At 44.2% G+C, this 25,500-nt stretch overlaps 1 protein-coding gene across 1 annotated transcript in view; it reads left to right on the plus strand.

The window, feature by feature from the left end:
* Positions 1–19,947: 19,947 nt before the first annotated feature.
* The window catches only part of KIAA0232, a gene marked incomplete at both ends in the record, with an annotated part of 44,016 nt that continues 38,463 nt past the window's right edge, over positions 19,948–25,500 (plus strand). Inside the window, one exon of the mRNA XM_079534214.1 lies at positions 19,948–20,178. Coding sequence (XP_079390340.1) covers positions 19,948–20,178 — 231 coding nt within the window. The remainder of the gene's footprint in view (positions 20,179–25,500) is intronic.

Below are 25,500 nucleotides of genomic sequence, written 5' to 3' on the forward strand. Positions count from 1 at the left end.
TAATATGCAACTGAATAGGAGAAAATCTTACATGGTGAAATTTATAATTTTCTAAGAAATTCATTGGAGACCCTATCCAGCAGGGGTCAGAATGAAAAAGGGAAACAGTGGTACTCGCTGAGGCTGACAGCTAAAGGCACAGATCTATCAGTCACTCCATGTCTGTTCAGCATTCTTTTCAGCACAGATCATCTGGTTTTGATTTTCCAAACAAGTGCAGTTACCTACAGCACACACCCACCTAGTTGTTCATGCTGTGTGTAGACTGTCACACTATATTCCTTTAGAGAACCTTCACCTTTGGTATCAGTTCAAAAAGTAAAAAAAAAAACAACAAAACACTGGAGTTAGCATTGTCCATCCCCATGGTTTTTCAGAGGAAAAGTTCATTAGCTGCTTCACATGCCAAGGGACCAGCTGTCCTTCAGCACATGGAGCAGCTCTGATTGACCAGGAGGACAAGTGGGAAATAAGCTCACAGCAGTGGCAGCACAGCATATGGTCATGTACCAGCTGTTTCTGAAACACTTGCCAAAGGGAGACCAGAATCTGGTTGGCTGTTAGGAAAATAAAACTCATCATAAACCAACAAGCAAACAAACAAAAAAAAATCCACTATCAGTATTCCTGAGACCTGGCCACAGAGGCAGTGCTGTGGATTTGAAATGACAAGCAGCAACTATGTGAATATTCAGAGTAATCTGTCATTTGTTTGCATGTTATGACTTCCTCTACTAGGAGAACACTGATAATCAGAGCGCTTGGCCCTTCCACAGAGCTTTTAACACATGAAAGCCATATAAAGAGTTAAATAAGGTAAGTAGATTTGCACTTGTAATATATATCACTAATACATTGAAAATATGTTCGACAGCCTGTGTGGAGATCAATTTAAAGCAGTGCCAATTTTCACTTCAGACAAATCGCAGGTGTCCCACATTTTACTGTATTTTATTTCTATCTTGAAAAAGGGAACTCAGATTCTAAGCTTGAAAACACAGGGAGATTTGATTTTGATTGTCGTAAGTCATATTGCTGTGTTGGTGAAGTGCTTTTGATAAAGCTGTGGAGTGACTCAGCAGAAAACAGCCAGCAGGATTTTTCCCCAAGCTTTTCCGTTTTCAGTTTCAGCTCTTCTTAAAAGAAAATAAGTTAAACAGTAATTAAATAGCTCAGGGAATGACTCTGCTCTTCTAGCACGGAATTTGAAGCTCTGCTTTCTCTTCAGAGCACTCCCATAATACTCTCAAGGTTTGGAAGAAACTGCACCGATCAACTCCATGTTCATATGACATCAATTACTGCCTCGGCACCATTCAGGACATCATCAGTAGCTCATGCAGCCACACAGTCCATGTTAAACTTTAAAAATAGGTTTATTTGGTTAGCTAAATCAAATGTACAACTAAATTAGGTGCCTGGTAAAGAATATCTAAAAAAAAAAAAACCCAAAAAACCTAACTAAAATGAAAATAAAGGAGAAATAAGAGTAATGCTGCTGTCATGTATCACAAATAAATATGTAGGTGGGGAGGCAGTGGCTACTACCTTGGCACACATTCATGGTCTCTATGAGATGTGCTTTCATATGCAGGTTTAATTCTCTGGAATGCCCACACCCAGCTGTGGGATCATCTTGTCAGCGGGGAGCATAGTTGCAGCAAAGGCTCCGCATGGACAGAAGTGGTAGTGTGAGCCTGGTTAGATGGCACACCTCACTACGAGGCTGTGAGTAAAGGGAAAACCCTCAGGATGACACGGTCTGACTTACTTTGGCATCTTACATAATATTGACTTTCCTTCCACCTGTGTGTGCTCATACAGCTGAGGAATGAGCAGACCCACAGCACGTCCAGGAGGGCGTTATTATTTTCCCAATTAAGACACTTAATTAGCACTGCTGCGTGCCGCCTTCGTCATATTTTCAGTCTCACCGCGGCCTATTTTCATCCATCTGCCACGCTGTAAGTGCTGCTCCTTCATTACCCCTCGGTGCGTACACAGCTCTGATGAACCCACCACTTCATCCACGGGGACGAAAGTTTCGCAGCTCCTGACAGCAGCTCTCAACGGCACCCTTTCTATCCACACGGGCTCCCCGAACCCGCTCTGTTTGCACACCGCGCCCTCGGAGCCACCGAGCCGTACTGCGGGCCCGCACCCGCTGACGCTAGGTCATTCTCCCCACTTCCCTCTCCTCCGCATTCCATCCCTGTACTCTTCCCGCCCCTTTTCTCCTCAGGCGCCCGGCTGCTCCCCCGGCGGGCGGGGCCGTAGCGCACAGCCGGGCCAAAGGGACGCTTCTCTCCCGCCTTCCCGCCCGCTCCCCTCGCGTCCCGCCCGCCGCTCCTCTCACCCCCGCGCTCGGGCGGCGGGATCCGGGTCGCCCTCTGGGCGGAAGGATACGGGGCGGGGCCTGCGGCGCGGTCCGCCGGGGCGCTGAGTCCTGTTGCCGGGTGACGGAACGGCCGCCTCCCCCCCCCCCCCCCTTCCCTCCCTTCTCCCCACCCTCCCCGTGGCGCTGGGAGCCGCCGCCGCCGCCGGTTTACGTAACGCCTCCCGGGGCAGGTCCCGGCTCCGTCCCGCCCGCCTCACTCGGGGACGGCCGCAGCGGGACGGAGTCCGCCGCCTCCTCCGGCTGCCAGAGGCCCCGGGGCCCCGCGCCGCCACGGCAGGTAAAGCCCGGGTAAAGCGGCGGGAGGGGCGGCACCGGGGCGGCGGGAGGACAGGGCCGGGGCCTCCGTTCCCGCCGCCGCGCCGAGGGCCGGGCCGGGGCGGCCTGCCTCGCTCCCTCCCCGCGCCGGCGGCACGGCTAGAGGAGGAGCCGCCGTGGGGCCGGGCGGCGGGAGGACGGCTTTCCCGGGCCGGGCGGGGGGAAGCGCGGACTGGAAGCGGCGGGAGGGGAGAGAGGGGCCGGCCGGGGGGTGACGGCGAGCGCCGGCAGCGGGCAGGGCCGGGAGGCGGGGCCGGGGGCCCGGCCGGGGCGTCCCGGTGCGAGCAGCTGGCCGGCCCGGCACCGCCCGCGGCGCTCTGCTCCGACCCGCGGGGTCCCGGCGCCGGGTGAGGGCCGGAGGGAGTCGCGCCGCGGTCCGGGCGCGCCCGGAGGGGGACAGGCGGAGGGCGGGCGGCGCGGCTCGCGGGCGGGCGGCGGGGAGAGCCGGAGCACGGGCGGCCGTGACGGCGCAGCGCGGGCCCCGCCGTGACCTTTCGGCCGCGCACCGCCGGCGCCGGGCAGCACAGTGGGGCTGAGCGCTGCGGCTCGGGGCGGTGCGGGCAGCGGAGCAGGGTTAAGGCGGGAGGCGGCTGGCGGGACTCGGGCCCGCTTCTTTTTTTTTTTTTTTTTTTTTTCTTTTTTTCCCCCCCCTCTTTCCTTCCCCTCCCGCAGCATTGTCCTTTAGGGGCCTATCGAAGGCGAAAGGCGGACAGAAAGGCTCGGGCTGCCGCCGGCGGGGGGCGGGGCTCGGCTGACGGCGGAGTGACGGCAGCGGCGTCCTATGGCCGCGCGGGGCGGGCCCGGCAGGGCCGCAGCCGCTGGCGGGCGGCGGGCGGCGGGCGGGGCGGGGGCCAAGGTTTGCCGAAGGTTACGGCTGGATGCAGAAGCGGCGCGGCCGAGCCCCCGCCCGCCGGAGCGGAGACGGCTTCCCGCTGGCCGCGCTTCCCAAAACGTGGTTGAGCGCGGCCGGCGGCCGAAACTTTGAGAGAAGTGGGAGCGCGGCGTGCTCCGCCGGTTTGTCTTTGTTTTAAACGCGCGTTGCGGTACCCGGAGCTCATCTGAAGGGTGAGGACGGTGCGGTTTGTCCTCTGAAGAGAAGGCGTTCCGATGTTCCCGTGCTTTTCGTGTGTCGGGTTGTAGCTGATAGGACCGGAGCTGAGGACGCTGCGGTGCGCGCGGCAGGTTTTCCTGCCGGCCCTTGGAAGTGCTGTGCTTTATGTCCTTCTTCCACACGTCCGACTTCAGTGTCGCTGTGATGAAGAGGAAATTGCAGCTCAAGTTGGGTGTCCTGGCTGTCAAAAGTCATGTCAAAATTACTCACTGAGCTCACAGTGGGTAATTGCATGAAGTAGACTATTTCACCACAGCACCCAAGCCCAACCAGTGCAGGCTGTTTGTGGTCCCTGCCCGTCTGAAATGGCCTTTTTCTAATGTATTGTTGAAGACAAAAATATTCCCTATAAAAGTAAATGACATGTAACTTGATCGTTACTTGATGTGTAACTCTACAGATTTTATTTTGTGCTAATCCTCCATCTGCTGCTCCTTGTCAGTATGGATGTGCTAAAATGGTAGTGTACAACCCTTCCCTTGCAATTAATAAAGTGTGCTGTCTATGCATCAAAATCCCCAATCTCCGGCATAGAGATGTAAGAGAGGAAGTAGGTAACATGAACGAAGACAAGCAGTGCCTTGTACATTTGTAATGTCCTTCATGTTCCAAGAATTTTAGGGGAAATCCTGCTTTAAACTCTCAATGGAAAACCTCAGCAGTTGCTGTCCCTGCCCACTGCGTGTAGCAGGTGTTCCTGTGCTGACAGCAATGGAACTTAATCTCAGTTTGTCTGTTTTGTGCACCATTGGAGGTAATGATTGTTCCAGACCGCAGGTTCTGCAGATTGGTATTAGCTATGCGACCCTGCAGCCCTTCTGCTCATCGGCAGGTGAATCAGAAGGAAGGGGAGAACAGATTGATATGGGACCCCAGAGGAAAGATAGGAGGCCTTGAACATCTGTTACCTTAATATGCTGATTCCTTAGCCTGCAATCTGCACTGCTTTTCCTTTTTTGCTATTCATTGCTCTTCCGAATAACAGAAATTCCATAGGAGTAAAATGATGTCAGCATTTTTCTCTGCTGCTTTGCCATGCATCCTAGCAGGAAGAGGGACAGAGTGGGATCTGGATACTGCTTATAATTTAGTGTCAGCTTCCCTACTTGCCCTTCCTGAGCACCTTGTTTCTAGGTGAATGAGGGCAGGGAAGGAAGCCAAGAGGTTGATTTTGTAATGGGTGCTGGTGAATCTTCAGTGAAATTTTACTGATTTTTCGGAATAGTATCGCAGAGCCCCAATAGGATTCCTGGCTATTTAGTTCAAACTGAGCAAAATCATCACCACTTCAGACCCTGCTTAAAGAAGCATACAAAAACGCATAATGTTGGGTATTGAAAGTGGTATATGTTAAATGTTGCCTCTAAACCCGTATAATGATATAAATTCAAATGTATATGTAATTCCAGGGCTTTCTGTAGATGATGTGAGAAAAAGACCCCCATTTCTATGTATTCCTTTGCAGCTCACTGCTTTTTTATTTTGCTTTTTTTTCCTTCAGACATACATTGGTAGCACATCTTTCATACTTGTCTGATGGAGTGCTAATGTAAAGCCCCTAAAATTATGCAATGGTAATAACAACTAATGGCTGATAGCTGTAGGTAATAACTTACTAATGTAAAGTGATGAGTAATAACATGTGGTGAAGCAGAGTGTGATGAGGACAGCAACACTTAGAACTCCTATAGGCTGAGAGGTAGCAGGGACTGTTCTGGTCACCTACACTGCTGGTGGAGCTTGGAACACTAATGGGATCGTGGGAGCTCTTTCATATGCTCTTTTTATTGGGATTGTGCCTTCTGTGTTGTGGGACAGAGACTGGAATCGTACAGTTCACCTCAAGAGCAGTGCCAGGCTCATTGGTCATTTGAATATCAGTATAGAAATGAGTTGTCTTTGCATTGTTTGTTTTGTGGTTGTTTTCCCAAGCTATTTTCTCAGTAATTCCGTGAGGCAAAACAAACACATTCAAATGAATGTTTGAGTGTTCAGTTGCATTTTAGCGTATAGTTAAAAAGAAAATTGGCTACTGTGAAGAAAAAGCGTGTTTTTAAATTTGGAGTTCGTTTACCCAACCTCTTGTTAGGCAGAAATAGCAGGTAACTGTGGGACTTCTTGAGTGTTCAGTAGGAAAGGATCTATACCAACAGTGACCTCTTCTGTTACTGGAGAGGTTGTTGTAGTTTCCCAGCAGCTGGTTGGGCACGTTTGGATGCTGAGTGGTGGGATGTGTGCTTTATCATCGGGCTGTTTTCAGCATTCAGTAGTGTTCAGTAAGAAGGTTCTCCTTTCACAAAGCTCTCACTAAAAGCTCCTTCTCTAGCTGCGTTGTAAGTTAGAAATTGTAGTTTTTAACCTATTTCCTTTATAATTTCATGTGCAGTTATCTGGATTTAATCACAGAAGTGTTCTTCTCAGGGATTCTGCTCCTAACTGAGCTGCTGCACGACTGCTTTGGCATCTATTTGTCCTTCCAGGAGGAAGGACTACTTCTCACTCAGTAGTGTGGAAGTTTAAATTTGAATTCATTTTTTAAAATTTCTTTTTTTTTTTCCCTCGCTGAATTTAATTGAATTTAAATTCATTTTACCGTTGTGGTATTATATGTGGTAGGTTAATTAGGTCCTGTGATGTGTAAGCATAGTCTGTATGCAGACTCACTGTAATAAATATAATTTTCAGTGTAATTTGGAAATGATCACATTGCTCATTTTAGTGATGTGCTGTTGCGAGGAGGAAGTTTCAAGTCTGCAGTCGATGCCAACTTTGCTCATGTCTGTAACCTTTTGGGCCTTATTCTAGAAAGGATCACAGGTGAAAATTTGTAGTCTGAAGAAAAAATCCCCTCCTTACCCCACAGACACCTTATAAATTGTAACAGGGATAAGATATGAATGTTGTTTTATGTGAAAGAAGCGAAAGAAGGTGGTCCAGCAGCTGAACCTGTTGCTCTGTCAGCTGCGTCACGGCGTGGATGGAAGCACAGCGTTCCGTTTGGTTGTGCCTGTGTTTCACATGCTGTATGGAAAGGAAGAGTGGTTGTGCTGTTCATATATTATGAAACTGTGTGGGGGCTGTTTTGGTGGTGGTTTTTGAGATTTGATTAGAGGAGAGAGTTTGGTTGCGGAAGAATTCCAAAGAGAACTGCAGTTACGTTGCAGGAAAGATTTTGTGTCCTGTTAAAGGAAGTCTGGAGATGAGAGATCAGGGGCTCGCTGAAAGCAGGGGAAATAAAGCACGCTTTCATAAAACTGTGTCGTTTTAGCATCAGAACAGCAGAGCTCAGCTGCAAGATACCCTCTGCAAGGTTATTCCAGGTAATATTAGCTCAGCCAAGATTTGGATTGAGATAATCTTTAACGGCAAAGTGGCGACACATACCAAAACATACACAGAGTGATTAAAGGCATTTTTGGAGGGATGTGTCATGTATGCTTTTTAAGAAAATAGTTTTGTTAGCCTTAAGGGAAAAAGCTGCTTGAAGCATCAGTAATGAAAAAATAGGTAATGCGTGTTGCTGCTACTGAGTGAGTAATTAATTCTCAGTAAATCCTTGTGACACCGTACGGAGTTATTACAAACTTGAAACAAATGTAAGGACTCTGGCTGAGTGGGAGCACAAGGCTCGTGCCGTGCGTCGAGCTGGGGGAGCTGGAGGATGTTGGCAGGAATGGGGCAGGCTTCCAGCAACTTGTCTGACTGATAGCTTTGCTTAGGAAGGTGAAGGAATGATTTGTGCTTTTTCATGGTATTTTCTGCTTGAAGATTTTGAGCTGGCAACTGTTACTAATTAGCTAAAGGTTGCTGCTCAGTGACTTCCTATTTTCCTGCCTCTGTCTTCTGGGTTAGAAGTTCACTGCCATGTGGTTGAGTTCAGCAGCGAAGCGAAGCTCCCTGTAGGAGTTCTGGGTTTTGTTTGGTCAGAGTTTTCATTACCGCTTTACTGGAGTCACATTGAGTTGTGTGGGGTCACACAGGAGTTGTTCTGACTAGCTATTAGTTTATTATCTTTTCGTATTTATGTAGTTCTGCTTCTTTTCACCAGCTTCTTTGAACAGCGTATCTTATCAGCTGGAGAGAAACCTCAGAGTTCCAGTTTTCAGTAACTTGGTTCTTGAGTTGTGAAGGAAATAACTTGGCTAACAGTCCTACAACTTCCAGGAAGAGAAGTAGCATAGTGCTGACCTGCTATTTCCAGCTACCATTGGAAGTAGCAAATATTTGGTTTTTAAAAGCGATGTTAACCTGTCCTACCTGCTTAGTTTGTACGCTTTTAATATTTTTTTCAATAATAATTTTCTTTTGGTAAAGAGATACTGAAAAGACTGTGTGGTCATACAAGTCTCTTTGTCTTTTGAGCCCTTTGTGGGGCTATTTTTAAGCTTTTCAAAAGGATAGTAACTGACCGTTTGAGTCACAGACCCACTATAGAAAACCTCAGCCAAATACAGAAAACTTCAATACGAAGCATTCACGGAAGAGCCACGTCCATGTTAATGAAATAGAATGTATAGTGTGGCCATTTACTGTGGAGGAATTTATATATAGCCAAATGATTAACTTTAAAGTATAAATAGCTGGAGAAATACCTTTACCTTTAAATGGACAGTAATTATTGCATGTCTGGAATACAGAATTAATTCTGCATTCCTTCTGAGCTGAAAGATGCAAAGTGTGCCCAAGAATAAATTCTATATTAGTTGAATTAAATGCTGTACAGTTGCATGAATGTGCGATGAATGAACTGTGGGCTATTTAATGCAGTGGTGCTCTGACTGATGGGAAGGGCAACTCAGTATTTTATCCTGGTGATCCCTTTGGCTGCCCGTGCTGCAGGAGGCAGGAAGTGCCTGTCTGTGTTGGTGCTGAGGCTGTGACACTGCAGGTAAAGCTGTATCAGCTTGGTGCTTAGACCTGGGAGCCATTACCCTGCTCCTTGGAGGGGGGCAATGAGCTGCCCGCAGAGTGTATGGAACCTCCTTCTCTAGAGGTATTCAGAACCCACCTGGATGCTTTCCCTGTACTGTAGGGACCCTGCTTGTCAGGGGGATTGGACTAGATGATCTCCAGAGGTTCCTTTCAATCCCTACAGACTTGTCATTCTGTGGGTTGAGCTCTGTCAAGGAGCTGTTGTAACAGAGAGCTCAAGCTACTCCAGGAGTTGGACAAATGCAAGGCATCAGGAGGGCAGGAAGCGGAGTGATTCAACAGTAGGTCCTCTGTCTGATGTTTCCATTATTTGACTGTGTCCTCCCTGTCTGCACTGTAAAGCCCTGCCTGTGTTTTAGGTGAGAGAAAAATTAGTAAATCTATTGGGATGCAGATGTCATATGCCACAAGTCCTGAAATAAATGTCCCAGTGAGCTTAGAGCATGTGTTCTTTGTGATCTTTGCTATATATGGTTTGTAGTAACGTAATAACGTATAAAGTAAAGTAGTTGTTTTCTTTTCCAAAGAAAGAGTTGCTGATGAATGGTGATTGATGGTAATCAGTGGCATGCCATCTGTTGCTTTTGTATGTGTATGTAGGAAAAGATACGGCTCCTGATAAATTGTCTGTAAAAAAATTCTCATGGGACTGAATAAAAACGATGGATGAGGTCTCCTCTTCGAGGTTACAGCCAGAGGGTTCTCGCAGCTCCTCTCAGCCCCCTAGTGATCCATCCAAGTGTTCCATTTGTGTAATGGGTGCAAGAGGGCGAGATGTTCATCTCTGACTTTGCTCTGGTATGCTGATGGGATCTGCAACTTCAGATTGAAACACTTAAATCATACTGACATCTTCATTGGCAGAAAGAAATGAAACAGAACAGTCTGAAACCTGATGGTGGTGTGATACCAAAATTATAGCAATGTCTGGGGAGTTATGTGAAGTATGACTTGAGGCGCTATCTGCTTTTTGGAAGCATTGCATATATACTTTCTTCTGAATTAGCACCCAGTTTTTCTTGGATTTGCCATGCTTGGCTGATCCACTGTGTTCCAGGCTAGTAGCAGTGCAGTGCTTCCCCCTGCGTCACCACGATCTACAGCAACTGGAATTTGTCGTCTCCAGGCTGCTGTGGCTCTGGTCTGCTTGTTTTAAAGCCAAGTGTGCTGAGTTGCAATGTCATTTCCTCACCTGCACCTGTGGAGGAGACTTTGTGGCAACAAAAGTTGATGGCTTATTTGTGTTTGTTGGAAACTGACCCACCAAAAAAAAAAAGGCACCGAAAGTGACTTTTTACCATTCGGAACAAACTGGTTCTTAAGTTCACTTTTAATGTGGGAAGCAGTTGAGTTCCTTGCCGTTAGACACCGAGGTGTATTTCAAAGCTTATTGTAAATTCTGATTTCTGAGTTGGGTGATGAGTGTACATTTTTCTTTTTTTTCAGTTAGGATTTAAAGAATCTTGTAGTCTTGTTTAAACAAGAACCAATGAGTTCAAGCACCAGCTTTAAGCAAGCTTTAAATTTAGTGCCAAATTCAGTCCTGGACAGTAACAAATTAAATGGGGGAAAAAAGGACATTGTCACAACGGTGTACCTCCCTCACTGTTGTGAATAGAGTCATTAGGATTGCGTTGGTAGGTGGATAACCCTGTTTGGACAAATTCTTCCTGGATCAATGCAGATGTTTCTGTTGTTAATGACAGCTGTGCGTTTGAAATCAGTGAAGCAGTGTTTTCAATCGTGTAGGTTCAGACCATCTATAAATATCCTCTGGTTTGTTAAATCTAATCTCTGCGTGAAGGTGTTTTCTGAAGTTGTGAGGAGTACTGGAGTGTTGGAGATAGGACAGTTTGGGCTTACAGGTTCGTGGTACCTGGGCTTGTCTGGTACAGCCACACAACCAAAGCTTTCACAAGTTGTTTTATTTGTCAAGTGTGTGAGTGTTGTCTGAATTGCTCTGGACTCCCTTAAGTTTGTGGGAATGAAGATAGTGGTGATGTGCTGCAAATGAAGTGCCTGCTCTTGGATTTTTTGAATGTCTTTTGATGTTGAATTTTGATTTTCCTGAAACAGTTTCCTCAGTGATGCTATGAAATACTCCCATCTTGAAGATCAAATTTGCTCACTAAATAGAGACAACTGTTGAAACAGGTTTTACAAAACTTGTCAACTGATAGAGTTCCTGAAATTCTTATTATATAAAGAACCACTTCCTAGTGGTTGTCCACCATCTAGAGATACTTCTTGCAAGTCTGCTGTACATAATAGGAACACTTCCAAAAGAGCCTTCTTGTGAAGCCACTTTCAGACCTTGTACCTCTGTAAAGTGGTGAAGTTTTGATGTGTGGTGGACACAGTGTGCTGTGACTGTTCTTCACAGCGCTTGCAGGTTTTCCTGCTAGGAAATCCTGCTTTTTTCCTGCTTTTCTCTCTTGCTTTTTTCAAACTTACATACTGTACATCTTATGTTACACGTTTATTTTGAGGAAGCAGAGAATATTCTGGTGAGCGAGGGCACTGGGATCTCGGTTATGCAGCTGAACCTGGTGCAGGTGCATCCCTGCTGCTTCTGCAGCCCATCAGTAATTGCTCCCCAGAGCTCACTTTTTGCTTTGCTCTTTGGCAGGATTGGTGTTCTGACATCCTGTAACAAAGTCCATGTATGTTAATAATGTGCAGCTCTGTGAGCTGTTCAGCTAATTGAACTCCTCAGCTACTTTTTTCTTGAGTGTTGTTTTTGTATTATGGTGAACATGAATGTTTTATGAGAACAACTGTACTGCTTCAGACAAAGGCTTTGTCAAATCCAGTACTCGTCTGCATCAGCATCTGTAAGTGAGCTGTTACAGAGGAACAGGGAAAGTACATGTGATACTTCTTTCAGATTGCCCCCAGCCCCTCACTATTTTCTGCCTAGGGGATCTTCTTAACCTGATGTGTTTTGCCTTGTTGGAAACTTTCTAAGGATCTCTCCTGTTCAATTGCTTTTGAAGCACATCTGAATATGAAAATATACATATTCTGTGTTTTCAGTATCTTTTAACAAGGAATTCCTGATCCCCGTTTTATAAAGCTTTGTATGTAACTCGTGTTAAAAAAACCAACACAAAACCAAACAGCAGTGCATTGAGCAATCCCTGTCCATGGAGAGGCACGTCTGTTTTGATATTACAGGAGCAAAGTTCGTGCAGCTGTTGCACATAATGCCAGTGGGCAGCTAACAGCAGGCAGCCGCTCGCTCGCTTTCACCCAGCAGGGTGGGGAAGAGGATCAGAATGGTAGAGAGAAAGCTGCATGTGAAAGCAAAGCAAAATAAAGAATTTGCAACTTCTCACTGAAAATGTGCTTCTCTCTGCCGTCTTTCCCCCAGCTTTTACTGCAGGGAGCAACATGGTATGAGACATCCCTGCAGCCATCTGTGGCCAGCTGCCCTGGCTTTTTGTAGTCCTGTTCTCCTTGCTGGCAGCCTGGCAGCCTGAGAAAGAGGAGGCCTTGATGTGGAGTGAGCACTGCTTGGTGATGGCCTGGACGTCCCTGCATTATCAAAGCTGGTTTGCTTGCAAAGCCAAAGCACAGCAGGATACATTCTGCTCTGAAGAAAATTAATTCTATCCCAGCCCAAACCAATGCAATCTTCACTCCATACTCTACTCACACTATCCAACATGCTCTCATTAATCACCACTCCTCTTCCAGCCTTTTCATTTATATACAGACTTTCCCTTGTCTGTGCATTGCCCCTGTACAATGTCCATGAGGTGTCGGTGGAGTTCACGTAGCTCCTGGCTTGGCTTCTGCTTGTGTGTGGCAGTTGCTCAGGGCAGGAGGGCAGTGTGCTGCATGGGTTTTGGGGCACTGAAGGCAGCTCATGTCAGGGCACTGCACCACCTGCATTGCTGCACTGGATGTTCATCCTCCATCAGTTTGGGTGGTTCCTGTAAGGATCCCTGTAAGGAACAGCTCAAATCACAGATTACATCAGTTGAAGGTATATCCATTATAGCACTGTATACGCGTGCAGTGAAGCAGATGACTTTGGTTTTGTACTGTGGTTCTGTCTTTTCACTGCTGCAGGGTTTAAACTTGCAGTTTCATGAAATTTCTAACATACTGCTTAGGAACTAGATCCTGGAATCAGCTCAGAACTATTGTTTTATATGAGGAACTTAGTATTGATAGCACGGAATTACTATTCCTGCGTCAGATGTTCAAGACCTGCCTGGATGCCTACCTGTGCGACCTGCTGTAGGGAACCTGCTTTGGCAGGGGGGTTGGACTCGATGATCTCTGGAGGTCCCTTCCAACCCCTACAATTCTGTGATTCTGTGATTTCCAGTCTCTCTACACTGAATTTTGTTTGCCTTTTCAGTGCTCAGTCACTGTCTTTCATAAGCATCTCCTGCATTTTTCTCTTTCTCTGTTTGCTGTCCCTGCTGGCTTGCTGCAATTCCTTGTCTTCAGCACTGTGTCATGTATCCCACCTTCCAGATCCCTTATAGGTTTGTGAAGTGATGCAGGTCCTAGAGAACTGTGCTGATAACTTTCCCTGTGTTGTTTTGATTGTATCCGTGCTCTTTTTATTTGCTAAGAAGGAAGAACCTTAGAATGGCCTGGGTTGAAAAGGACCGCAATGATCACCTAGTTTCAACCTCCCTGCTGTGTGCAGGATTGCCGACCACCAGACGAGGCTGCCTGGAGCCACATCCAGCCAGGCCTTGAATGCCTCCAGGGATGGGGCATCCACAACCTCCTTGGGCAACCTGTTCCAGTGCATCACCACCCTCAGAGTGAAGAAAATGAGGCTTACAGGGTAGCTCTTGAATTCTTCGAGTAATTCCATTAAGCTTTGATGCAGGATTAGCAGCTTCAGGTTTTCCTTGGATAAGCATTATGAAAATAAGCAAGCAGATTTTTCAAGAGAAGCATCCTGCAGTGACATCCCTGCGCTGTGTCCTGTCCCAGGTGGGTTCCCACTTGGCTGAGTTACCGTAGAACCAGAGCATAATGGCGGCCTGGGTAGACATCAGACAACTGTAAAATGTCTACCCGTTGGAAACAAGCTTGTACTGCCCTTCTGATAAAACTTCTTAAAAAGAGAAAACCTGTATCTATCAGGAAGTCAATTCACAGAGCTGCTTGTACGCTTCTTTCTTAAAGTGCTCCTTTGATTCCTGACAGATGCTTTAATCTGTGTTTGCTGTAATGCAGCGGCGCTTCTGGGGCTCTGTGGCAGGAATGGACTGAAATGGAATGGAGGCAGAGGTTTGTTTGCAATGCAGACATTATCAGTATTTTTTGTTTTACTGCATTCAGTGCCTTAGTCATGAGTCAAATCTCTGCTCTGCTGTTTGTTGTACAACACCACCAAACATCACCAACACATGAAAAGATTGTTTCTGCTCTGAGAATTACAGAGCCAAATTTCTCTGGTCGTCAAGGAATGTGATTAAAAAACAACAACTTCTTCTGAATTCACATGTCTTTTAAGTGCCATGTGAAATTTATTAAGGACACAGATGCCATTGTTTGCTGCAGTCTAAATAGGCTTTGTTTCAGGGCTGTGACAGTGCCCTCCCCAGTGTGTGGCCCATTGGTTTGCGTATTAAGGATTTGTTGAGGCTTTTCACTGAAAGAGGCAAAACAAATAGTGGTAAAATTGCTGATTTTTCCATAATGCATATGAGAAATTTTGAACTTTTATTGCCATCTGTGACTGTGCTTTTGATCCTTAGTTTTCTGCAGGGGACTGAAAGATACTAATGTGGATACTTGTGTTATTGACCACACGGTAACATTTTCACTTCTGATTTATAGTAAATAGGATTCACTGGTTTTTGCTACATGCAGTTGTCGTGGAGAGGAAAGATTGCTTGTTTGTTTTTAATAAAACCACTCTGTAGAAAAGTGCTACTTCTAAAAGGTGTCCTGGTTAAAAATGTGTGGACTTGTATATCCACATTTATAAGCAGTAAGAGTGCTGTGATTGCTTCGTCATGCATTGAGAAATTGTCTTATGTCATCAAAGATTGTAGCAGAAAGGCCCACACCTTTAGAAAATGAGAAATTTTAATTGTAAACTATGTAATACACTGGCGTATTTTACAGAATATTAGTGGAAATGTATGAAACAGCTCTAAAGACAACTGCTGTGTGACAGTGTGTTTGTTCCAGTTGTTATTGTACAGTGTTGGGCAGAACGGTGCATTGGAGGCACAGATGTGGAGGTTGTCCCTGCTGGGAATTGAAGGAATGAAAGAGACGACCTGTCGCTTTATTGAGGAACTGCTTCTCTGCAGTAGTTGTACAGTAGTTTGTGAAGAACAACTTGGTGGCTTGGGAGCCTTTATTTGCAGATCATGCAAAGAAATAATTATTAGTTTCCTATTTCCTTTAATATATAGATCCTCTAATTTTTGTTCCTTTGGAGTGTAGTCTCCTATGTTGTGGGTTTAAGCCTGCAGACAGCTTGATTGCTTTTTGAGTTACCTTTTGATAGTGTACAAGGAGCAGTCTGTTGTGCTTTAGTTTACCTGCAAGGACAGTAATGAAGGATGTGGTTGGTTTGCTCTCTCTGCTGGTAGTCTGGTAAAAGCACTTACACATACTGGTACTTTCTGGGTAGGTTTGTATCAGTTTAAATGAGGAGTGATTTAATTACACCTTCCTTTTACTGTCCTCTTGGCATGCCTGCGCTCTGTAAGCCTGCACTCATAACTGTCGCAAAAAGGCATTTGTGTGGTCCAAGACACACAGAATTATTACTACGAACTAGTTGTGACCAGAGCTGTATTCCATTACACTTACAGGGAAGACTAAGGTTGTTTAGCCTTCAGAAAGATTTGCCATGCAGCAACAGTGACATAGGGGACTGGCACGAGGTGTTCCAGCTTCAGTTTCCAGATCGTTGGGCTTCCATCCTATTTTCCACCGTGGAACACTTACAACTGCTTTCCTGTAACTACATTTGAGTATACTAGTGCTCAGTTGTTGTCTTTCACTGTTATGGGTGAAAAGGATGTCCAGTGATTTTGAGAAATGTCTGTTCTCAAATAGCCTCAGTGGTAAAGTCGGTGTGTTTATTTACATACTGTTGTATCCTCTTTCCTTTGTAGGACACTTTGTAATTTGGCTGTAGTGCTTTGGAAAGGTCGTTGATTAGTAGTACAAAGTCTGAAGGTTACTAGAAAGTGTACTTGGGTGTGCTGTAAGCAGAAATTGTCTTGTAGGAGTTTCATCTCATGTTTTTGTCATTGGGATTTGTGATGAATACAGATTTCACAAACTATTGAGAGAGATGTGTGATTTCTTATTTGGAAATTCTCATAAGTCTACCATGTTTTATGGCTGGAAATGGAGAGTTCTTTCCAGCTTGGTAGTCAAAGTAACTAGCCTTGCTCTAATTGCTAAGGCTATATAGTAGTCTCCTTGTTAAGACTGGCTGTTACTATTGCAAGAACAGAAGGTGTTTTTTTTTTTAACAAGACAGTGTCAAAAAGATGATAGGAAGAGTTGAAAACTGATTTGTCAAAGATTGTTATTATACAAATTGGACTTCGCATCTTGCAGAGTGTCTTTTCTTTGAATGACGTGTGTAAATTTGGTGTAAAAACCTCTGTGTAGGGCTGGGATAGGGAAATATTTCTGTTTGGACAGGATTTTGTTCTCAAGCATAATGGAAATACATGCTTAGTGCTTCTGGTAAGGCAGAGCACGGGAGGCTGTTGTAAAATGAGAACTCTCAAAGGCTTGGAGAGTTCTGTTCAGATTTCCTGTTTTTGTGCCATTTGTATATGTTAAAGATACAGTGAAATAACATTAAAAAAGGGAACTTAAATATGATAATAAAAGTTTGACTAAAAGTCTTGGGGCAACGTTGACACTTTGTCTTAACTCCTGACTTTAACCAAAAAAAAAAAAGTATAAATGAAATTTAGTTTTTCAGCTGTTAGGAGAATACGAACTGCTGGAGAGTTTGGGCTTGTGACTTTTCATTCAGAATACATCAGTCACAATACGCAACTTTACATGATTTCATGATGAAAAGCCTTTGCAAAGGGTTTCTACGTGCTTTTCCTTCTGCTATCATACGAGAGGCCAGGCAATACAAACATGCTACTGACAGAGCTTGAATACCGGTGTGTTATTTGCCTGCTCAAGTGAAGACGGCTAAGGAGGATCCGGGGAACTACAGGCCTGTCAGCCTGACCTCGGTGCCAGGGAAGGTTATGGAGCAGATCGTCTTGAGGGAGATCATGCGGCATGTGCAGGGTGACCGGGGGATCAGGCCTAGCCAGCATGGGTTCATGAAGGGCAGGTCCTGTTTGACCAACCTGATCTCCTTCTATGATCTAGTGACCCATCTGGTGGATGAAGGAAAGGCTGTTGATGTGGTCTACCTAGACTTCAGCAAAGCCTTTGACACTGTCTCCCACAGCATTCTCCTGCAGAAGCTGGCAGTCAGAGGCTTGGATGGGTACACTCTTGGCTGGGTAAGGAGCTGGCTGGAGGGCCGGGCGCAGAGAGTGGTGGTGAATGGAGTCAAATCCAGCTGGCGACCGGTCGTGAGTGGTGTTCCGCAGGGGTCGGTGCTGGGGCCTGTCCTCTTCAATATCTTTATAGATGACCTCGATGAAGGCATCGAGTGCACCCTCAGTAAATTCGCAGATGACACCAAATTGGCTGGAAGCGTGGATCTGCCTGGGGGTAGCGACGCCCTACAGAGGGATCTGGACAGGCTGGAGAGCTGGGCTGGAGCCAATGGGATGAGTTTCAACAAGGCCAAATGCCGGGTCCTGCACTTCGGCCACAACAACCCCAGGCGACGCTACAGGCTTGGGGCAGTGTGGCTGGAGGACTGCGTAGAGGAAATGGACCTGGGGGTATTGATTGATGCTCGGCTGAACATGAGCCGACAGTGTGCCCAGGTGGCCAAGAAGGCCAATGGCATCCTGGCTTGCATCAGAAACAGTGTTGCAAGCAGGAGCAGAGAGGTGATTGTTCCCCTATATTCAGCACTCGTCAGGCCGCACCTCGAGTACTGTGTCCAGTTTTGGGCCCCTCACTGCAAGAAAGATATTGAGGCCCTGGAGCGTGTTCAAAGAAGGGCAACGAAGCTGGTGAGGGGTCTGGAGCACAGGCCATATGAGGAGAGGCTGAAGGAGCTGGGAATGTTCAGCCTGGAGAAGAGGAGGCTCAGGGGAGACCTTATTGCTCTCTATAACTTCCTGAAGGGAGGTTGTAGTGAGCTGGGGGTCGGCCTCTTCTCTCGTGTCATTAGTGATGGGACCAGGGGGAATGGTTTCAAGCTACGCCAGGGGAAATTCAGGCTGGACATGAGGAAGTATTACTTTTCAGAAAGGGTGGTCAGGCACTGGAATGGACTGCCCAGGGAGGTGGTGGAATCACCGACCCTGGGGGTGTTCAAGGAAAGACTGGATGTTGCGTTGAGGGACATGGTTTAGTAGGAGCTATTGGGAATAGGTGAACGGTTGGACTGGGTGATCTTTTAGGTCTTTTCCAACCTTAGTGATTCTATGATTCTATGATTCTATGATTCTATTGGAGTAAGGCAGTAATGCAGCTTTAACTGTAGGGAGGGCTTTGTCAAGTCACATTATCATGCTTTAGGTTCTTTTCCTGATGATGTTGCAATTCATTAAAATTCTTGAGTATACAGCAGCATCTGAATAGTAATGCAAAGAAAGCTCCTAAAAGCTGTCATCTTAAGTCATATAGACACATGTCAATAGCAAAGGCACTGTTCATTTTGTTTGCCCACAAAACATGCACTGCCCTCACAGCATTGCTCAGAGTTACAGTAAGGAATGGCTGTTTCAGCGGGTCTGTCCCCTGCACCTTGCAGTAGGTTGGAGTGAACCAGTAGATATTGCTAGGTGCTTTCTTTGGTGCTTCCTTTCAGTGAAAGTATATTTCTTGCTTGGATTTGTGCTTTGTTTTCTGCTGTCAAGCTGGAGAGGAGAAAACTTGCACAGATATCAGATTGCTGATTGGCAGGCTGGTCCAAATGGCCTTTTTTGGACTTGACTTGCTCTAGATTAGAGGGAAGGACCGCATACTTGGGGCTTGCTTGTTCTGCACCTTACTTATGCATGATTGGTTTGGCATTGCAGTTGTTCTGAGTCTTAGGATGATTTGTCTATTTTAGGATATGGTTTAGAGTGTAAGCTCACTAAGTTAAGACTAGTGTAGTCATCTGTATGAAGAAGGTTAAATGTTGGTTCTTATGTGAATGGATGAAGTTCTGCTCAGGTTTTAGGTAGACAGATTTTAGATGATAAAATGCTGCAAGGCAAAAAGTGAAATTAAAATGAAAAACCACCAACAAAAACAACCAAACCTGACAATAGTAACCATTCAGCAATAGGATATAGGAAGTATTTTATAGCTCTGGTGAAACTGCTGGCCAGGTGATTTTATAAATTCAGTGTTCTATAAACAGGACAGTTTTTTTCTGCTTGTAGATGGGAGTCACAGCAAAACAGTAGGATTATGTTGTCTTCTAGTGATGCAAAATATGCAATTAGACTTAATGTGAGTGAATGTAAATTTTTTGATGAAAAGATCTGTCTTTGGCTGATAGTAAATAAAACCTTCTATTATAAACCTTCTCAGCCTTCTATTAAAGTTAGGCCTGCTGTACGTTTCAAGGAAGGGTTGGTAGTGAACTGTTTGAAAGAGTCTCTCTTCCTGCATGAAAAAGTGATTTTTCTCTAAGTCACCTTTAAACTTGGAATAATGCCTGTTACTCTTCAGAGTGACACTGAGCAGGTGTGCTGTACAGGTGAAGTAAGCAGTATGGAAATGACTGCTTTCTACGTCGTTTATTTTGCACTGTTTGATGTTGTTTGTGTGTGGAGACATAATATCACAACTTATCCTTTTTTCCTCTTTATAGGTCCTGCTGGGGACTTGCATCTGGCCTCAATGTGAAATTAAGGTAGAAAAACACATCTACATATGTGTTTGCTATTAGGATTTAGTTTATTCACTGGTCATGCCTGAAGAGTGATGTTCGTCTCTAGACGGCTAACTGCCAGGAAATATAAATGATTGTCCTAGAAGTCAAGCCTCTCTCCTATTTACTGGAGTGAAAATCACCTCCAGATATCGACGGGATATCAACTACAGAAAATGCTTCACGTTATAAGGATGCCAACCACCTAGATTCATGCGCCCTATCTGTACAGTTGTTGTGGATGGTTTGCCATCAGAAAGCTCCTCAAGCTCTTATCCAGGCCCTGTATCTGTTTCTGAAATGTCTCTGCTACATGCTTTGGGTCCAGTGCAGACCTGGCTGGGACAAGAGCTAGAGAAGTGTGGCATTGATGCCATGATTTATACTCGGTATGTCCTCAGTCTTCTGCTGCATGATAGCTATGACTACGACCTGCAGGAACAGGTATTTACATATTTTAGATGTTGTCCAGTGAAAGTGAGTTTTGTATCAGTTATGTTTTGTGTATTATACCTGGGGATGGCTCAGGGGTGGGAGGTGGTTGTCTTTCAGTGTGTGGGTGGAAGGGGGGGTGTACTGCACTGGGGTCAAATTCAGGCTGATGTCATTGGTTTTCTTTACCAGCAATTGCATTAACATTTTAGTTCTACTGCAGTCTCCATTAGAATTATTAGCACTGACATGTTTCATGAACTTAAAACTTCTGGTACTCCTGGTTGTAAGATTTATTTAATATTGGAACATTAGTAAACTTAGGTGAGTTTTGTAAGCTTTTGAAATTGGGCTGCTTCACAGTAGCCTGTAGACTCCCTGTTGCTTCCTCTTATGAATTTCATCTCATGCTATTTTCAGTGAAGAATAAAAATACTTTTTAATATCCAAGTATCTAAAATACTTTATTGCATGAATATTGTTCATCTCTTAAAGGAATGTTAATGCTGAATCCCAGTAACAGGTGTGCAAAAGAGTTGTGATGCATGGCTCTAATTCAGAAAGGGTAGAGGAAGAAAAGTGAGGCCATGTAGCACAGGTAACTGTACTTCCATTCCCACGTGCCACTCTTGCTAAAGGTTTTCTGTGTTTCAAGAGCAGTAATCCTTATGGATCCCTTCCAACTCACGATACTGAGCATATCCTTTGCTCCTAATTTCACCTCTTTTTTATGAATTTCTCTGCATCTTTTGCTGTACATCAGAATACTTCTAACAGAAGGTTTGTTTTTTTTTTTAATATAAAATTCAGGGAAGTTCTGGCATTTTCAGGAGGGAGTGAGGGTACTGTTATCATGGACTTGTGTAAGGTGTTTGTGATTAACGTGAAAAAACAGAAGGAAGAAAGCATTGCCTTTTTTGGTGCCTTGATAATTCATTTTTTGTTGCTGTTTCTTTGATAATGCTTCACATATTGCAACTGAAGTGCTTCAGAATTCTTTTTCCTAGTTTCCTTTTTTCACAAATCCATCAAGAACAGGGCAGGAGTTGGACACTGCCAATTTCAGAACTCTTAGCAGCCATCACTATGCATGCTTCCATCACATAAAACAGAAAACTTGATGTGCAAAAGCATTTTTTTCTGCTAAAGTTCCACCCGCAATGGTGGAAATCACCAGAAACAACCTCATGATTTGTAATAATTATTAAAAACAATAACTGTAAGATATTTTAAGAACACACCTTAGCAGTGAGCTTGCTTAGGTCTTGGTCAGACACCAATGGCTGCATTTTAGAAGACAGAGAGAATGAAGTTCCACAGCCCATTGAATTAGAGGGATAGGACAGAAAAAAAGAAGCCAGTGATACCCCACCAGAGAAGCTTTGAAGATAGTCCTGTGACCGTGGAGAAAAATGAAGACTTGTTTCTTTCTAGTCTGATTTGGAGTGTAGTCATAACTGTGAAGTCTCTGTTGTGATCATTTAAAAATGACTGAAGTGCCAAAATTACTTTTCATCAAACATTACAAGGAACATGGTAACTGTATTATGAAAACCTCAATCATTTGATTTCATTTTGATACCTTAACTGGATACTTTGTGTTGATTGAGCTTCAAGGAAAGTCCCTGTTCTTTTCCAAGTTGATTATATGAACCTAACGAGCCAAAGAGAGAAGAATAGCACATGCTGACAGGGTAACCAGGATGTGTGCCAACTGTACAGGATGTCTTCTGAACAGCATCTAGATGCTGAGCAAGTTGGAAGTTTCTTTCCTGCCTCCCTGCTTTTCACATACCGTTATTGTACTTGTTCACTTCATTTTCAAGTAACTGTTCTCTAGTTGTTGAGGTCTAGGGCCTGGTTTTGTGATGATTCTCTGTAGTAATGATGGGATGAATGCATTATGAAACACCGCTACCTAATTCCTTTCTTGAATGGCTTGATCTTTAAAACCTACAGATGTTCTGTTTGTTTGTTGTTTTTTTTTTTACATGAAGAATTGAGGCAATTTATATCACGTGTGCTTGCTTTACTGTATTTTATTTTATTTTTTGTGCGTGGCTGCATTTTAAAAAATTGGCTTAAGCTGCTCAGAAACAAGAGATTGTATTCTGAATTATCACAGTAAAACTAAACATTTAAGCAGTTTCAGTCCAATTTTGCTGATGTGTACAGCATGAAGACAAACAAAAGAAATACAAATAAGCAGCACTGCTTATAGGTGGGGAAGAGTGCAGCAATTCAAGTACAGAAATATCTTTTCAATATTTAAGAGTAAAATATTGAGAGATGCTGAACTGCTCTAATTGTGATCTACTCCTGGGGAACAATTGGTTCTCAGCATCTCAGGAACTTTTTTCTTTCCTTATGTGATTCCTTTGATTCTTGAGAAACGTGACAGAATATTCAGAGGAGAAAATGCTTTCAGTAGTGAATTTGTTCTGGTGATTTCTCTTTATGTGTAGGGGTCTTTCTGCAGGGCATGATTAGCCACTGATTAGCCACTGCTTCTTTCCAAAAACAGCAGCGAGGTCTGTTTTGAACTGTTCAAAGGGAATGTGTGGGCCCGAAACAGAATGAAGTGGCAGATGTGGCAGGGGGTTGGAATTTGATGATCCTTGAGGTCCCTTCCAACCCAAACCATTCAGTGATAAATAATATAGCAGTGTTCATTGACTAGGTCTTCAGGATTCAGTTTTGAGTTTAAGCAGGATGTTCCCTTCTGTTCTCTTGCTAATGCAAGGTATGTGGTACGCTGCTTCTGTCACTGGATGGCTTTTCCTCCCGTGTTCTGCATGGTGAGGTGGGTTGATTCCTGGACAGGACCTCAGGCGTTGTTAAGGGTTTGAGATGTGTGGTGGTTTTTTTTTTTTGGTTGCCTGCTTGCTTGCTTTTGGGTTTTGCTTTTTTAAATTCATATTTGTTTAATTTACTTTTGTTTTCATGATCACTGCTAATTCTGTGGCTTGCCCAATTAGTGTGATTTCTCTTGGGTATGGTTATGTGTACACAGATCTAATGTTATTGAACAGCACCTTGTTTAGATTCTTGATAGTAGGTTTTTCAAGACTTAAAAAGTAAAACTGTAACACACTGTGACCCATTTTTACTGGAATGTTTGCATTTTTTGTTCTGACTCATTGGCTTGAATATAGAAATAATCAGAAAATGCATTAGCAGGTGTGTTTTGCTTGACTGTTTTGGAATCTTGTTTATGAGGAATTGCACAGGGATTCCTTGAGCCTCCAGAGCTGCTGTGGTTATTCGTACAGCCAGCTACTGTTACACACGTGTTATATGTATAAGCACTCTGTAACACCTTATAAATATGTCCATTCTAAATGTTGTAAAAACTAAAAAACCTCTACTGTAGTTCATTATCGTTGGCATTTGTACCACATTTCTCATTCAAGCCAGTTGCATGTGTGGATACCTGCTACTGGTGGAAATGAGCCGAAGAGCCTAAGATTCAAATGTTCTTACGCAGTCCTTAATTCTTAATGGTTTTGGTCTTTTACTTTTCCTATGAGGAAATAAAAATTGCTATGGATTTAAAGAATAGAATGCGATAGAAACTTAAATGTTCTGCATTTAAATGTGTAGGCTTTCATCATTTGCATTTTATTGATATATTTTTTTTTCTTGTTTAGGAGTAAGGAACAAATAAACTAAACTACAGAACTCATTACATTATTGAGCAATCTTTACCTCTGGCAAGTGCACAGAAATGCTGCTGGGGACAGTGTGAAAATTCCGAGACAGCTTTTTGACTTCAGATTAGACTGACTTTTAGTCAGAGTGCCTTGCACTCAGTGTTTCCTGATGATAAATCGTCTTCTGATTGTAGTTTAATGCCAATTTAAATGCCAATTTAAAGTATATTTGCAGATACCTGTTCTCAAACCAGTTTGTGATACAGCAAATACTGCATTACCTTGGCGTAGTCTGTTGGAGGCTTACTGCTTCTCACTGCATTGCCTTGGGATACACTGTGTGAAAGAGTATCTCATTGATCTTTATTTGTGCAGCATTAGAATCAGTATTCTGTGATTTATATACTATTTGTAAGCATAGCTGTTTCTGAATATAACAGGTTCATCTGTTTTTGCCTGCAGATTTTTCTTCCTTTTGAAGAAAGCAAACAAACCAACCAACCAAAACCCCAACATGCCAGCAAAAGAGCCCCCACCAGCTCAGCGTCGTGTGGGATAAGGGCTTTGTTTGTAAGCCTTTGGTCATGCAGCAGAAAGGTCTAAACACGTTTATTATGTGTACTTGCTGTACAGTGCTGACTGCTGTTGGTGATTTACTTCTTTTCACTCATTTTTGGGGGAAGTTGACTTTTTTTTCTGACCCTCATAAGTAGAAATCCTAGAGAAGTTTTTTAAAAAGATAATTCCAAGATTTAGGAAAATATTAAGTAGCTGTTCTGTTACAAACTGCTCTTCTTTGACTAGCGTGAGGTGATCTGTTCTGAAACCTGTGGCAGAGGCTGTCATTCTGGAAGACTTACTATTTACACCCTGATTTGAAATGGTCTTCAAAATAATAGCTACAAGACGACTTCTTATGCTGATACAATAGCTACACGACCTCTTATGACTGATCACAGTTTTTATTCTTGCTTTTTCAAAGCAAGCTTTTTCTAAGTCCCAAAATGTGATATACATTTTTTTTCTCCTTTGTATAAAGGGAAGAACAGAGTGCGAGAGAAGGCACCTGGCCACATGTGATAAATGCTACCTGTCTGCCCATTGGCTGTGTATTCATTACATGTTCTTGGCCTGGTGTTCTGAAATGGCCTGGGGCTGTCACTGCCTGCACACAGGTGTGGTGCAGGTACTTGGGGCACTGCTGGGCTGCAGTACATGGAGCATTGCCCTCCCTGCCATCCCATGGCAACCCAGCTTGGGGACCTGATGCCTGAGTGTGACTTAGAGTGACGGTTGTTTAGTTGTTCAGAAGCCTCTTTCAGGAAGGAATGAGTTGTCTTGATGGGTTTGCTTTGTTTTAAAGTGAAAAATCTCACCCAGAACAAAAAGATGTGAAGAGAAAGGAAGATTTGGTCTTCTGTAGTAACCTAAACCCGTATGAAGTGTCAGTCTGGTTAGTATGCCTGTTCAGCAAAGCACAACAATTTGTTGTAGTACAATGGCTCTTGGATCATCCCTAGGGAATAAATGTGGTTCTGTTACAGCAGGGCAGTGCTGTGTGACTGTTGCACACAGCTGTTAAGTTTCCAAGTTTACCAGCAACTCAAATGCAAAATGTTTTCCCTTTGGTTTGTGTTTGATTCTGCTTATTATGCTGTACAACATTTCTGTAGGAACTATT

The sequence above is a fragment of the Tetrao urogallus genome (genome assembly GCF_951394365.1).
Source record: "Tetrao urogallus genome assembly, chromosome: 4".
NCBI classification, from domain to species: Eukaryota; Metazoa; Chordata; class Aves; order Galliformes; family Phasianidae; genus Tetrao; species Tetrao urogallus.